Source organism: Aythya ferina (genome assembly GCF_964211825.1).
Source record: "Aythya ferina genome assembly, chromosome: W".
Taxonomy (NCBI): Eukaryota; Metazoa; Chordata; class Aves; order Anseriformes; family Anatidae; genus Aythya; species Aythya ferina.
Window position 1 is genome coordinate 2,467,205 of NC_140313.1, and position 16,539 is coordinate 2,483,743.

General features: G+C 37.1%; 1 protein-coding gene across 6 annotated transcripts in view; it reads right to left on the bottom strand.

Moving 5' to 3' along the window:
• LOC311426257 (rapamycin-insensitive companion of mTOR-like) overlaps positions 1-16,539 on the bottom strand; it is a 238,986-nt gene that overhangs the window by 75,421 nt on the left and 147,026 nt on the right. For 5 of the 6 annotated variants that reach the window (XM_084502479.1, XM_084502477.1, XM_084502478.1 and 2 more), the window contains 12 exons: positions 16,172-16,298; positions 13,928-14,097; positions 13,620-13,687; positions 11,892-11,959; positions 10,110-10,192; positions 8,900-8,987; positions 5,882-5,972; positions 5,680-5,746; positions 5,475-5,555; positions 3,368-3,468; positions 1,956-2,118; positions 1,449-1,550 (listed from right to left, as the gene is read on the bottom strand). In XM_084502479.1, the coding sequence (XP_084358605.1) occupies positions 1,449-1,550; positions 1,956-2,118; positions 3,368-3,468; positions 5,475-5,555; positions 5,680-5,746; positions 5,882-5,972; positions 8,900-8,987; positions 10,110-10,192; positions 11,892-11,959; positions 13,620-13,687; positions 13,928-14,097; positions 16,172-16,298 (1,209 nt within the window). The remainder of the gene's footprint in view (positions 1-1,448; positions 1,551-1,955; positions 2,119-3,367; positions 3,469-5,474; positions 5,556-5,679; positions 5,747-5,881; positions 5,973-8,899; positions 8,988-10,109; positions 10,193-11,891; positions 11,960-13,619; positions 13,688-13,927; positions 14,098-16,171; positions 16,299-16,539) is intronic. The other variant, XM_084502476.1, reaches the window with a different exon arrangement.

Below are 16,539 nucleotides of genomic sequence, written 5' to 3' on the forward strand. Positions count from 1 at the left end.
GCTGTTACAGAGATAGGAGGGAGGTGTGTAGCCACATGAGATAATGAAGCCCAAACACTGGAATCATGCTCATTCAGTGACCAAAGACGGACAGTTCTGTTAAACTATACAAAAACAATGTAAACAGGAACAGAAGTGGTTAGAAATTAACCAGATAACACAGTAACTTCTCATTATGAAAGACAGAAGTCACTAATTTTGTGACATTTAAAACTGTTTGACATGACACTATAAAATATACTGCAGTGCAGGTCTGAGATAGCAGGGAAATTGACAGCTTGACCTGAAGCTTTTCTGCTTTTAAATTTCAGGGAAAAAATATCATTGGTCATCTGCATAAAATTTCCATTATCAAAGTACTACACAGACTAATTAAACGTGAGATTCTGAAAAACAGTTTCTTGATAATATATTACTGAGTCAAAGATAAAAATATCTGATTAACATAAATTTAGCAATATTACAGTAAAAAGCCTGTAAACAAGTAAAATTTAGTGGAGCAAAGTTACTGTCATGTACCTATTTAGGTCTTTATATCAGACAGATTCTTGCTTTCTCAAGTTTATCAGTCCCTGAAAAAACACACAGAAATATATATTTTTAAAGTATAATCTTGATTATGTGTGTCACTATGAATCCTTTTTTGTACTTTCACCATCTTTATAACAACATAGTAAAGAAGACCTTAAGAAAACATTACTTGAGGATAACACTAGAAGGATGGCTTTGATACACAGAATGATAGGAGTTATTTTGGCTCTAAAACTATACTGAGTACTTACTCAAAGTTTTCTTACTTAAAGAAAGTTTTCTGCTCAGAAAAGAAGTAGACCCTTAAAAGCTGTGCACCATTTAAGATAATGCCCTGCCTGTTAGAGATATTTCCTGTTATGAAGTGTTTTACGAAGATGTGTTAATTTTGTAACAAACTTGATGCTATGGGACTATTGGTATTAGTTCAAAAATTATATAACGAGACTGTGCATTACTGAAGTTTTAAGATGTGCCTTGGTCTAAGCATCTTAAATTTGATCAATAACCCACCTCCAACCTTAACCTTCAGTTCACGTTATATGAAAAAAAAATGCTATGAAACAAGGCAGTATTCCTATGTAGTTTGGACTGAAGTCTAAAGTATTAGTAACTTGAACGTCATTATATCACCTTCTATAAAGTCTATACAAATAAAGTTATATAAGATTTAATATGGGCTTATTCAGAAATTTGTGAATTTAACTGTAGGGTTTTTTTTGCATACAGTTTAAGGGTTGTATACAAAGAGGCTATCAGTACTGATTAAACCCATGACATCCTAATTTTCTGAAATAGAACAGATTATGGCATATAATATGGAATTAATATTAGAAGTCAAAGCTCACATGTGAAACAAAAACGTTTTTTTCAAACAATTTCATAAAAGAATACTGTCATGCTCTTTTTAGGCTCACCTTCAGTATGGTCCCTATCAAATTCCAATTCCACTCAAGGTTCTCTTTATGGTTGAGAACCTGGCTGTCTCGCAGATTCATTACAAGTGCTTCTTCTGTATCCTGGAACACAGAGATGAAAAGTTACATTAAGTTTCTTTGCATTACTGTTGTCAGTGTTGTCACATGATACACTTACTGGTCATGTAACAAGCATTTAAAGGGCTATGCTCTGCAGTAATTTGCATCTGAGAGTAAATTGCATAGTTGCAGTACTGTATTAAGAATTAACAGCAGGAGATCACAATGGGGCCTAAAAAGCATTAAAATTATTGTAATTTCACTCAAGTTCTAGAAAACACAATATAGTATCCACAAGTAGTTAGAAGACATTAAATTAAAAAAATACAAAAATTAGATAAATGACTCAGAATTAAATCAGAAAGTAAAGCTGGGTGGAGGTGGTGGGATTTAAGTCTCCAAAATACAAAGTCAAATTAAGTTTTGAAAGATCAATAATGGTAATACCTTTAAAATAAAGATATCTTTCTGCACACAGTATTGATCCTGTTTTTGGTGGGTTGAGATTGCTTTCTGAATAATATGATCTAAATGGAGGCTGTAAGGTTTTGGCCCTCTTTTCTTCATCTCATGAAAACGTTTTAAGCAGTTCAGCGCAGCACTTGCTCGTCTAATAGAAAAAATACTATAATCAATAATTGACATCTGTTATCTAACTAAAGAACTCCAGTGCTATATACTGAGTTAAATAAGCATAGCTCAAGAAAGAGTTTACCAAGAATTCTGAAGCCAAATTAAAAAAAAAAAAGGTATAAGTTGGTATAAGTTTTCATACATTATCCATACACTTCAGTCTTATTTTGAAATTATAAAGAAAATTATCTTTAAGAATTATCAGTACCGAAGAATGAGCCTTATTGACACCTTTGCTTCTACTCTGCAATTGTTGGTTTCTTTCAGACTTCACAGAAGATGTTGCAAAGTTTAAATTTGATAAAGTATTGCAAGATGTCACAGTAGAACAACATTCTGCAGTAGAGAGTTGAGGGAGCTAGCTTCAACTTTGTCTAAGAAAGTATTTATTGTAAAATGTCTCTTCCCCTTGCCCCCCACAACCCCAAGGGCTTATCCTCCTCTTTATATCTATACAGAGCTCGGATTTTCTAGTTCAATGAGGAATAAAAAACTTCTATAAACATTTGTTTCAAGTCTACATTATTCTTTTTTTTCATTGAATTCTTTTATTTAAATGGAAATTAAAAGAATTGAAAAAATTAACATTGCAAACTCCAAACAAAAGCAACAGAAAGTTTTAACATAGGCACTATTGTTACAATGACCATTTTCTTCAGAAGAAAATGGGTTTAAGAAACAGTCCCATACCAATGTTACATTTTTGCTTTTGCTCACACCAATGATTCACTGATTTGGTCAATTACTATTTAATTAGCTATAGATAAACAAAAACAGAAGAAAAAAATGGCACAAGCATTCTTAGGTTGGAAAGTTTAATTGCATCAAAATGCCAAAAAAAGAAATGTGAGACAATAGAGAGGTTAAAAACACAGAACATGACTCAGACATTGCTTGGTCAAACAGTGTCTTATAGCTTGTTTAGAAACATTATGTTAAAAAAGTCTTGCAATATATGTAAAATTGTCCTGAAAACGACTATCAAAGCTTTCTTTCTGGATTTCTCAATTTCTAAATTGTTACTGTAATATATCACACTTCTGGAATCATGCACTGGAAACTTTTTCCCTAGTAAGTGTCACAGAGTATTTATATATGCAAGTGTTTGCTTTTAAATAAAGACAGAGGTGGTTTCAACCACCAGGAAATTTGTAATGTGGGTTTTCACTCAACTACAGGGGGAAAATGACATATTTTAACATTTAAGTGTAACTTGGAATTCTTACAGTCTCTTCTCTTTCATTATGTCAAAAGATGCTGCCATATTCATTAGAGTTGGTAAGCAGTGTAGGTGATGGCTGTGAGAATGAGGAAGGATTGTGTTTGCCTAAACAACAAAAAAGACGACTTGTTAAAATAACATATTACAACATTTTTAGACATCTCTTAAGGATAAGCTTTTGAAGAACCTACCACTTTTCATAAGACTTTCACAAATGCATGAAAACAAAACTAACTTTTGCATAATGTCAGAGCAATAATTACACATACCATTTTGAATAATTTAATTAATCAATCTGAAATACAATTAAAGAGAATCTTAGGACTCAGAGCCTTCTAATTTTTATTTTTTGCATTGGTGGTTTTTGAAGTGGTAAAATGCAAAAGCATGCAAAGCACCACTCATCCTTATGTCATGTGTATAAATACTAAAATATATAAAATCGGAAATAAAATTAAAAAAAAATCTGAAGAATTCTAAGCTCCTCAGCAGGCTGTGAGGTAGCACTTGAGTATATATGAAAATAAAAAAAATCAATTCTATACCTGAAAAAAAATAGGTTAAGTTCTGTTCTTCAAGCATGGATGTGTTTTTGTTTGTTGTTTGTTTTGTTTTGTGTTTTTGGTTGTTTGGTTTTCATCTGGAGTAGGCTAGCACAACCCGAGCAAGAAAAATACAGTAGGATAAATTTACAATTCCCTCTCCTCTCCACCTGTTAAGTAAGTATAAATCCTGTCAGTGTGGAATGGTAAAGACTTTAATCTTGTCGGGGTGCAGAATAAAGGAAAAAGAGAAGCTACTCTAAAGATAAGTTAAGGAGAGTGAAGAGGCAAGAAGCAAGGTGCCTTCAGCATCTCTGTGCTACGCAAGGGATACCTTCAGCAATGCTGAAAGTGCACTCCAAGTTGTGAGTTGCCTGAATGAGTAATATGAAATGCTCCAGCCACATCAAGCTGAACATGCAAAAGCTTCATCTACCTAGTCTGCAAGACAGAAAGCTAAGCAAGTTGTGTGGTACAGTCAACACACTGGAGGGAAGGAAAGCCATCCAGAGGGACCTTGACAGGCTTGAGAGGTGGGCCTGTGAGAACCTCATGAAGTTCAACAAGAGCAAGGTCCTGCACCTGGGCCAGAGCAATCCCAAGCACAAATACAGGTTAGGTGTGCTTGCAGCCCAAAAAGCCAAACGTATCTTGGACTGCAACAAAAGCAGTGTGGCCAGCAGGTCGAGGAAGGTGATTCTACTCCTCTGTTCTGCTCTTGTGAGGCCCCACCTGGAGTACTGCGTTCAGCTCTGAGGCCGCCAGCACAAGAAGAACATGGAAGTATTAGAATGAGTCCAGAGGAGGGCCACAAAGATGATCAAGGGGCTGGAGCACCTCTCCTATGAATGTCTATGAATGGCTGAGAGAGTTGTGGTTCTTCAGCCTGGAGAAGAGAAGGCTCTGAGGAGACCTTATAGCAGCCTTCCAATACTTTAAAGGGGCCTAGAGGAAAGCTGGGGAGGGACTCTTTAACAGGGATTGTGGCGATAGAACAAAGGGTAATTGCTTTAAACTAAAAGAGGGTAGATTTCGATGATATACAAGGAAGAAATTATTTACTATAAGGGTGGTGAGGCACTGGAACAGCTTGCCCAGAGAAGTTGTGGATGCCCCATCCCTGGAAGTTTTTAAGGCCAGGTTGGATGGGGCTTTGAGCAACCTGGTCTAGTGGGAGGTGTCCCTGCCCATGGCTAGGGGGTTGGAACTAGATGATATTTAAGGTCCCTTCTAACCCAAACCGTTCTATGATTCTACATTGCTACTGCTCCCATCACTCAAAGAAAAGCAAAAAACAGAAGTAATCCTTTTTGCAGACACAGTGACAGATGAGCGTGTTTGCAGGACTCCAGCTTAAAAATACAACTGGTTACTGAGGCAAGGAGTAGAACTGGTGAGAGTTTGAGATGGGGATTAACTGTCTTCCTATCAAGTCATCCTGTCATATATAAAGTGCCATATGGAATAATATAAAACAACTCATTATTTTGATGAAAAGTAGATGCTCCAAGTTCCTAAAAAAATCAAAGCTATACTAGAAAATATCTATTTCCAATGAGTCTTACTTACCATGTGCAAAAGTTCTCCTAAAAGAATAGTTGCTCTAACAGATACATGGTCATCACTACTTGTAATTACTTCAACCAGACCCTTCAAAAAAGTTAAAAAAAATACAACACTTAATGTAGGATGTATACAATGTAATGTATTTTATTTTTAATATTTATAGGAGAAAAGTAACAAGCATCTATTTATACTTGAAGTCATCAGTTACCTCTAGAAGTCCATTGTTAATAAAAGCTGAAAGCACTAAAGCCAAATAATTATCCATGAGATCAGGTCTAAGGAGAAAAAAAAGCAAACAGTTTAGAAAGTACATTTCTATTTCTACATTTCTATTTCTGCAAGAGAAAAATGATTATTTTGTCAACAATAACAAAAAACAACAGTTTAGACTGAGTTCATGAAATGCCCACCTTGATCTGGCTCTATAGGGTAATATAGTTTTAGCTTCAGAGGCTACAAAGCCATCAGAAAGTCTCCAGCAGTCCTGAAACCTGCTTGGATCTAAAACAAACAAACAAACAAAATCTCACACACACAAAAACCAACACCCAAAAATGTTAATTATAACACTGGATTTCATAGTGTTATTTTAATGGTTGTGAGTAAATAATAGTTATATCAACAGCTATTCCAACAGGTTTTAAATTATAGAAAATTTTATGTCTGAAGGAATCTTCGATAAGTCATCTAATCCATGCCCTTGCACAAAGTGATGCTAACTTTGAAGCTAGAACAAAGATTTCATCAACCAAAATAATGAAATTTACAATTCAAAAACACATGAAACTTGTTTAACAGAAAACCTTGTAACACCTTGTAAACCTTGTAACACCTTGACACCGTTTCCCACAGCATTCTCCTCAAGAAACTTGCTGCTCGTGGCTTGGACTGGCGTACGCTTCGTTGGGTTAAAAACTGGCTGGATAGCTGGGCCCAAAGAGTCGTGGTGAATGGAGTCAAATCCAGTTGGAGGCCGGTCACTAGTGGCATTCCCCAGGGCTCGGTACTGGGGCCAGTCCTCTTTAATATTTTTATCGATGATCTGGATGAGGGGATCGAGTGCACCCTCAGTAAGTTTGCAGATGACACCAAGTTAGGTGCATGTGTCGATCTGCTTGAGGGTAGGAAGGCTCTGCAGGAGGATCTGGATAAGCTGGACTGATGGGCTGAGGTCAACTGCATGAAGTTCAACAAGGCCAAGTGCCGGGTCCTGCACCTGGGGCGCAATAACCTCAAGCAGAGCTACAGGCTGGGAGATGAGTGGTTAGAAAGCTGCCATGCAGAGAAGGACCTGGGAGTATTGGTGGATAGTCGGATGAATATGAGCCAGCAGTGTGCTCAGGTGGCCAAGAAGGCCAACAGCATCCTGGCTTGTATAAGAAGCAGTGTGGCCAGCAGGGCTAGGGAAGTGATTGTCCCCCTGTACTCGGCTCTGGTGAGGCCACACCTCGAGTACTGTGTTTGGTTTTGGGCCCCTCACTACAAGAAGGACATCAAGGTGCTTGAAAGAGTCCAGAGAAGGGCGAGAAAGCTGGTGAGGGGTCTGGAGAACAAGTCCTACGAGGAGCGGCTAAGGGAGCTGGGTTTGTTCAGCCTGGAGAAGAGGAGGCTCAGGGGCGACCTTATTGCTCTTTATAAGTACATTAAAGGAGGCTGTATGTAGTGAGGTGAGGGTTGTCCTATTCTCCCACGTGCCTGGTGACAGGACGAGGGGGAACGGGCTAAAGTTGCGCCAGGGGTGTTTTAGGTTGGATATTAGGAAGAACTTCGTTACCGAGAGGGTTGTTAGGCATTGGAATGGGCTGTCCAAGGAAGTGGTGGAGTCACCATCCCTGGAGGTCTTTAAAAGACATTTAGATGTAGAGCTTAGTGATATGGTTTAGTGGAGGACTTGTTAGTGTTAGGTCAGAGGTTGGACTCGATGATCTTGAGGTCTCTTCCAACCTAGACAATTCTGTGATTCTGTGACCTAAAATTTTAAAATGCACATCTGTATATAGCAAAGTTACACGTTTATAACAAAGAATGAAGTATTTATAAGTGCAGAACAAGGATTAAACTTTTATAGTCAAGGCCATGATACACATTTATAACCAGAGTTTGGAAAATGACGGAACATTAAAGTCTGAGACTTGCTCTTTTCAGACTTACACTTTTGTGAGACAAAGCAGAGGATATTCTTAAGGTTTACAAAGGAATAATTTTAAACATAAAAGACTAACTTTGCTAAATATAGACATGAAAACACATGCATTTTCCCAAGTAAAAGTAAGTCTGCTGAAGTGCAGCGGGGATAATTAGCACATACACAATATATAGAAAAAGACACTTTTTTAAGACACTTTTCCCACTTTTGAGGGAATAGTGGCTGGAAAGCTGCCCAGTAGAAAGTTCCAAATACCTGGGTGTATTGGTCGATAACCAGCTGAATATGAGCCAGCAGTGTGCCAAGAAGGCCAACAGCATCCTGGCTTGTATCATAAATCGCGTGGCCAGCAGGACTAGGGACGTGATTGTCCCTCTGTACTTGTATCTGATGAGGCCGTACCTCCAATACTGTGTTCAGTTTTAGGCCCCTCACTACAAGAAGGACATTGAGGTGCTGAAGCGTATCCCAAAGAAGGGTAACAAAACTGGTGAAGGGTCTAGAAGTCTTCTAAGAAGCAGTTGAGGGAACTGGGATTGTTTAGCCTAGAAAAAAAGGAGGCTCAGGGGAGACCTTATCACTCCCTACAACTCAAAGGAGGCTATAGTGGGGTGGGGGTTGGTCTCTTCTCCCAAGCAACAAGTGATAGGACAAGAGGAAATAGCCTCAAGTTGCCATTTCCATTGAGGTTTAGGTTGGATATTAGGAAAAAATTCTTCACTGAAAGGGTTGTGAGACATTGGAACAGGCTGCTCAGGGAAGTGGTTGAGTCACCATCCCAGGAGGTATTCAAAAGGCATGTAGATGTGGTGCTTAGTGACATGGTTTAGTGGTGGACTTGGCAGTGCTTGGTTAATGGCTGGACATGATGATCTTGGAAGTCTTTTCCAACCTAAGTGATTCTATGATTCTAATAACTTTTCTGTGACATTCACCAACACTTATACACTGCTAATGCTTTTAACACTTCAAAGAAGTCTAATTTCTAGTATTATACAGTCTTTTGTGTAAATGTTCCATTATGTTCCACTACTGCTCTTCTATCAAACTTACAACTGATATAGTAAGGATGTTAGAAGAAAGTTAGACTTCTAGTAGCTTGATCAACACTTAATTGATGATAAAGGATTTTAAATGGGAGACTTCAGAATACCCAATGAATTCTGTGATGAAACAGTTGATATTGACATAATTTGCAACACAGAGGAAACAGTAAAGGGTTCAAATTTGTAGAAGAGAATAATACACAGAATTATTGCGTGGACTGGTTCCAAATACTTACCTACACTGAGAAGTGCCTCAATAAATTCTTCTGTGACAACAGGGAGAGGAAGGCGAAATATATCATAGAGAACCTCAAGCAGACCTTGCTACAAAAAAAAAAAAAAAAAAAAAGGCAGCAATTTTATAGATTCACAAAAAATGGCCTTTTTTTTCACTATTAAAAAAAGAACACCGCAGTTGAGATTTTTATAGTGTGCTAAAATTGGTGTCTCTTTGGGGGTTTCTTTTTTTGATAACATGCTTATTTTCATAATCTAAAGTTAATCTGGAGAAGAAAAGGTGATTGATCACTTTAGAACTATATTATCACTTTGAATTCTATAGAATCTTAGGCTACTTGGATTACAGTTTTTTACAACAGTTACTGCTGTGACTGTCAACTTATTAGTTTAGGCAGTAATCGGGAAGAAACATTTTTATTCAACTCAAATTTAATGCTTTAAACTCTTAACTACAGTTATTGTGAATTTGCTTTTACTTGCGGCCAGAGCAAAAATTAATTTATGTACTATTGATCTAGTGTGAGTCCATGCAAGTGATGTACCTTTCCTAATGCCTACTTTCTACTTGTAGCAATTAAATATCAGCAGATTGGAGACTTCCACTATACAATGTATAAACAAGAAACAAAATAACTTAAAACCAAGAACAATGTCTGAAAGCATTTTTTTCGGCAGTACCAATTTCACGGTACCTTAATATATTTTTTATTCCACTTAAATCACAATGGAATTCTACAGAGTTCAATATCTATAGAAAATGATAAAAAGGAACTTAGACTAAAATGAAATAAAACAACAACAATAAAAAAAAACCTTGATTTATTCTCATAGCCTATAATGTATTTCACTGCCATAAATATTAGAGCACATATAAATATTTTATGTGTACTACCTACTACCTCCTGTAGTCTAATGCTTTTTTCCCTTTTTTCTCTTCCATTCCCTTCTATCAGACATGCAGGATGTGCCTCAATTCTCACTTTATGGACACAGAAAAAGCAAGCAGCTTGCTTAAGATTACACAGGAAATTTATAATGGAATTATAGACTCAAAGCTGGGGGTCAAGAAAACTCAAGGCTAGTGGTCTTGTAATTGGTGGCTAGTGGTCTGTATTTAGACCACTAAATTATTAAAAAATTGTAAGAATATGTTAATTAAGACATCCAATATTATTCCTATTTCAGTACTAAATATTTACCACCTACCCGTATTTCCATATTTGGTATACAGAGCACCCCAATAAGAGACTGAATCCCGGAATTCCCAGGTTTGCACAGACTGATAATACCTAAAAAACCATTAAATACATAGTAATATTTCCTCACCAAACACCAAAAAATAAATATTAGACAATGTTAATTTTGATTTCCAGTTTGTATGCAAGCACAGATGATAAAAATTACTGATTAAAATTTTTGACCTTTACATTGTTGTCTTCTAACCAATTTTAATCAATATGTTTAACTGCAAAACCTTGTTCCCTCACTAAAAACTATAGACTATATAAAAACTATATTTTTGCCCTTTCCACTGTGAACAGTCTTTTCAAGTTATCTGCAAAAAAATATTTGCATCAAAGAAACTTCAGAAAGAAAAGACAAAATTGTAAATAAAGAATTAATCTTAAACCTGAAAGATATAGGCAGAACTGTGAGCACTATCTTAACCTAACAAACTATTTAGTTCCTTTCTAATCTCAGGTGAATTCTAAATAACAAGTTTAAATATATTTGGAACGATATCATCTGTGCACTGTTTTTAATCATCTTTTCCCAGATAAACAGCGCTTGTCTCCAGAATTTTTCAACAGCAGAAAGTCCAGACAGGTGTAAATAAATAAATAAAACACCCAAAAAGACAAAACAAAAACCCAACAAAAACAAAACACCCTCAGACTTTTTTGCTATATGCCCTTTTGGAAGACTGACATTGTGAGGACATTTTTGTACCAAAAAACATTTTTAAGATCTTAGCTTCCGACGTAAATAATATAAAAAACAAAACAGAAAGAAAGAACATGTAACAGCAAAAGTACCACAGCAAGTAATGTATTCCAAGACAACTGTTTGTTCAGTCACTTGAACTTTTCAGGCTTATGCTAGTAGTTCTAAGTGTGAATTGGGAAAAATGTAGAAACTGCTTTTTAGAACCTCCAAAGTTGTCACAAACTCTCCAAGTTTCCTCCCCAATCAAGTAAGAACACGTGACTTTTAAAGGATACCTGGATGTTAAATTAAGCTTACTGAATATTTTCAGAACATTAAAAATAATGCAAATAGTCTTGCAATCAAAATGCTTTCTATACAATCTGAATCTTTCCTAAGCATAGCCTGTAAAAATCCTATCCAAAATTTTGTTAGGTGGTCATATCAACTGATTTAGTTTATTTGCAAGACATTGACTTGACTAAAAGAACAAGCAGTCCTTGAGGCAGTAACTCCATGTTAGGTATTATAATATTACAGAGAAGGGATTTAGAAAAATGCAAAAATCTACTTTTTTGATTTAGAAATGTCTTCTACATGAAAAATCCAAAACTATGTCCATATTGGGATTTATCAACTATACCACCTGATAAAAGCAGGTGCTACTGAAACTGTTCTGTTGAAAATTCTTCATATAGACAAATAGATTTCTTATTTACATTGGCAGAACAATCTCAAAGGCTAATTCTTATGATATGAAGCTATTTTCAACAACCTTTCACCCATCAAATGTCAAGCACTACCATCAAGGTACAACTGTATTCTATACAAGGTATTCTATACTGAAAAAGCTGCATCTTGTTAGTAGAGTTAGTCAAAAAAAACCTATGTACAAGTCCTCAAATTTGACAATATCAAAACACATTTTAGTACTATTATAGGAAAACACCGATAGAAGATAGACCAAGAGAGACAGATTCTGGGCTTAAATAAACAATTCCTTTACACTGAAATGTCCTTGCCAGTTATCCAACTTAAAACAAACTAACAAAGAAATCTTACCTGCCCATGATCGAAATGCTGCCACTATTCCCATTTTACTAGCTAAGAACCGTGCTTCTCTGTCCTCTCTGTCATATAACAACAAATGTCACAATACACAGTTAATTACTATAAAACAGTGTTATTAACATAGCAAGTAATAAGTAATTAACTGAGATTTTGGATGGAGAACAAAATCAAGACTAAGAAAAATCTTTTATGTAAGTATATATTTGTATGTATATATTATTTAAGCAATATGTACACACATGCAAAGATTAGGATTTTTAAGCATTGTTACTTTTAATTTTCCAATGGAGTTTCTATGGCAGAAGGATCACAAACTAAATATCTATATTTGGTCTATCAGATTAATCACTTTGATGCCCCCACTGAAAGCAAGACTACAGCAGGGGCCTAAGGAATTGGACACTGATTCAGTTACCCAGACCTAAGCATCTACTGCCATTTGATGGTTTAAAAAACAAAACCAACCAAACAACAACAAAAAATGACAAAAACATACACACACATTGTGTAAGTCAAGTTGGAAGTTACCTCAGGAGGTCTCTAATCTAAACTATTGCACAAAGAAGGAGTCAGCTATGAGACCAGACCAGGTTATACTCAGGGCTTCATCCAGTCAAGTCTCAAAAACTTTCAAGGATGAAGGCTACAGGACTTCTCTGGGACAGCCTTTTCCAACTTGACTAGCCTCACAGAAATTTGTTTTTCCTTATATCAGGTTGGAACTTCTCGTTTCGATTTCTCTCTGCTGTTTCTTTTCCTCACACCATGCACCACCATGAAGGGTCTGACTACATCTTGATAACCTCTTCATAGGTATTAGAAAGGATGTTCCCTAAGCTTCCCCTCACAGGATGTGCTCCAGCTCCCTGACCATCTTGAGCTGGGAGGCTCAAAACTGGATGCAGTGGTTTGCGTGAATTTTAACAAATACAAAATAGAAGAGAATAATCACATCCTTCAACCTGCTGGCTATGTATAGCTCAACATACTGTCAACTTTAGCCACCTGGGCACACTGTCTTACCAGAACTTCTCCCTGCCTAGTCAGGCCCACAGCCCACTTCATTGTGTTGTGCTTCCTCCCAGGCACAGAACTCTGCATCTGCCCTTGCTGAATTTCATCAGGTTCCTTTTGGCCCACTCTTCCAGACTAAAGTCTCTCTGGATGTCATTGATGTCCTTAACTCTATCAACTGTTCTCCCCAGTTTATCATCTGTAAACTTCATGAGAGTGCAGTCCATCCCCTCCTCCAGGTTACCGATGAAGGTGGTTTCAGGACAGGTTTCAAACTAGACCCCTGTGGTACTCCACTTGTTACCGGCCCCCAGGCACAGTAAAATGCCTTAACTACTACCCTCTGAGCCTGAACATACAACCATCAAACATAAAACCAGCTCAAATATAAACTCCCTATTGTGGATGTTTAAAGCAAGATAAAAAGAAACTCATACCTGAAGTAAGAAATGATTGTGAAAACTTTTTATTAAAGTGAAAGAAATATAATGGGGAAGGAAAGACGGGTAAACCTAGTTTTTCCCTTTTGAAATCTTAATTCCTAACAATGTTTTAGGAAGTTGCATTCTAACCAGCTATCGTATTCAACTTCAAATAGTTTAGTAATAGCTCACTGCTTTTATTTTGCCAATTTGGAAAGAAAAACAGTTTAATTACAATACCATGAACACAACTGGCAGCACAAGTACCAGCCCTTACACTTACTTGAGTTGTCCTTCTGCTGTGTCTGGATTATGTCTGTAGTGAAAATCTGTGTAAGGAGCTAGAATTCGCTAAACAAAAAGAAAGACATGCATTACTTTCAGATGAGAATACAGTTAATGGGTTTTGTTCTTTCATCAGTCCCACTCCAATTTGTCATGTTATTCCTTCTTTATAAATCATTATTGTCTTGGCCTAAAACGTTTTAAACATTTTGCATGAACAGAGTGAAACCCAAAGTGAAAATTAAACATTTTTATTACTAATACAGTGTTTAATTTCTGTTACTAAATAAGTAAAGTTGAACCCACCTCTAATTCTACATCTGCTCGCACATACTGTCTGGTCTTTGGATGATTAATGAGGTGCAAAACTGTAGTTACCAGAGCCTCATTTATTCGGCTAAGCTGACAATCGATCACATTTTTCAAGATGGTATTTAAACCACCCTGAAGAGCCACCACCTCGGGATTCTGAAGTGCTAAATGAAGAAAAATAAGTGACTTCAATGAGTGATAGGAAAGAAAATATTTCAAGACTTCCAATATACGTACTAAACAGCAAGTGTCTTATCTTTTTCTTCCTGAACACTGCTGAGGAACAAATAAAACTTTTAATGGAACTGACATTAGCAATGAAATGATATTTTGGATTAATTTATCATCAAATAAAATTCTGAACAGGCAGTCACCGTAGTGCACTGATTTCCCAGCTTATTTCCAAACAAGTTTTCATACAGTAGAGCCAAGATTTCCCCACAAAAATATTTTGTACATCACTGGACTGCCATGGATAAAAATATTTATTCTAGAATATAAAAGACTAACAGATTACTTATTTCTTTAAAACAGTGTGGTAGTATCACACTGCTGACTAGCTAAACTCAACCACACTGCTCTCTCACTCCCCCTCCTCAAAGGAAGAGGGGGAGAAAATACAATGGAAAAGGGATCAAGGATTAAGATAAGGACAGGGACCCTTCATCTCTTCCTCTCCTTCTCGGTCACTCTCTGCCCCTGCTCTAACGTGGGGTCCTTCCCATGGGATGCCATCCTTCCCAAAAAGATCCTGCATGGGCTTCCCACAGGCAGCAGCTCTTCAAGAACTGCTCTAATATGGGTCCATACCACGAGGTCCATTCTTCAGGAATGGACTGCTCTCACATGGGTCCCCTGTGGGTGGCAGCTCCTACTTGATCACCTGCCCCTGTGGGGATTCCTCTCCGTGGGCTGCAGGGGAACTTCTGCTCTGGCACCTGGAGTGCCTCCTCCCCTTCCTTCTTCACTGACCTTGGTGTCTGCAGGGCTGTTTATCACTCCTCTCTCCCAGCTGCTGTTGCGCAGCAGTTTTTTCCCTTTCTTAAGTATGTTCTCCCAGAGGCACAACCAATGTCATTCACTGGCTTGGCTCTGGCCAGCAGCGGGTCACTTTTGGAGCCATCTGGAACTGGCCCTTATCTAACATGGAACAGCTTCTGGACTCTTATCACAGAGGCCACCCCTGCAGCCCCTCTGCTACCAAAACCTTGTCATGTAAGCCTGATACAAACGGAAGACTGCATCTTGAAAAAGCTGAAGTTATTTCAGACATTGATACAAAACTGAAAATACTTTAAAAATCAATACCCACACACATGTATAGGGATTTAGTATAGATCACTGTCCAAGTAACTTTTACATAGACACAAATACTGATTTCCAGAAGACAGCTAACTACAGTACTCGTAAAAAAAAATTAAGGAAAATATTTTGTAGTTCTCTGAGCACTGTTACATTTGATAACACTTCATGTATGGATTTCTCACTATTTCCAATCCATTAATTTTAGAAAAATCAACCTTAGCAAGGAAACATTTTTAAGGTAACACAAAAATTGAAATTTTCAAGTACTTCACTTAAGAGATTTCCATTTTAAGTTGAAGTGATTTTGGTTTATATTAAACTAATGACTAAACCTATGAAATCACACAGAATCACAGAATGGCCAAGGTTGGAAGGGACCTCTGAAGATCATCTAGTCCAACCCCCCTGCCAAGCAGGATCACTTAGAGCACATTGTGCAGGATGGCATCCAGGCATGTTTTGAATATCTCCAGAGAAGGAGATTCCACAGCCTTTCTGGGCAACCTGTCCCAGTGCTCTGTCACCCTCACAGTAAAGAAATGCCCTCTCACATTCAGCCGGAACTTCCTGTGCTTCAGTTTGTGCCCATTGCCTCTTGTCCTGTCGCTGGGCACAACTGAAAAGAGACCGGCTCTATCCTCTTGACACCCTCCCCTCAGATATTTATACATATTGATGAGGTCTCCCCTCAGTCTTCTCTTTTCCAGGCTAAACGGGCCCAGTTCTCTCAGCCTGTCCTTGTATGACAGGTACTCCAGTCCTCTAATCATCAATGGAAATTAAGAACATCAAACATCTGATTCCTTAGTTATTAAACAAATCCTCTTTATTATTTGAATAAAATATATTTAATATGAACTCACAGAAGAGAATCCCTTAGAAAACCGATGACAACCATGTAAAGTTTTCTTAATTAGCTTCCAGTTATCTTACCCAGTTCACAGATAATGGCTATACATGCTCGAACCATTCTGTCTCTTTCTTGAAGACCATCATTTCCAACTGCTATCAAAGAATTAGTAATAGAGCTGGGGAACAATGAAGCATTCACAGTGATCATCTGCCAAAAATGAAAGAAAAAACCCTCTGGTTTCTTCATATTTCTTTAAACGTACTCACAAATTCACCAGCATTCTGTTTTCTAGATAAAACTTGACAAACCATTCCATATATTACTTACTCATATCCTGCAAATAATAAAATTATTTCTATTGTTCTTGAAACTCTGTTTAACTTACTTTACCATTCTCTTCCTGCTTGCTTTTTATTTTTATCTCATCATAATATAAAAATAAAAAAGA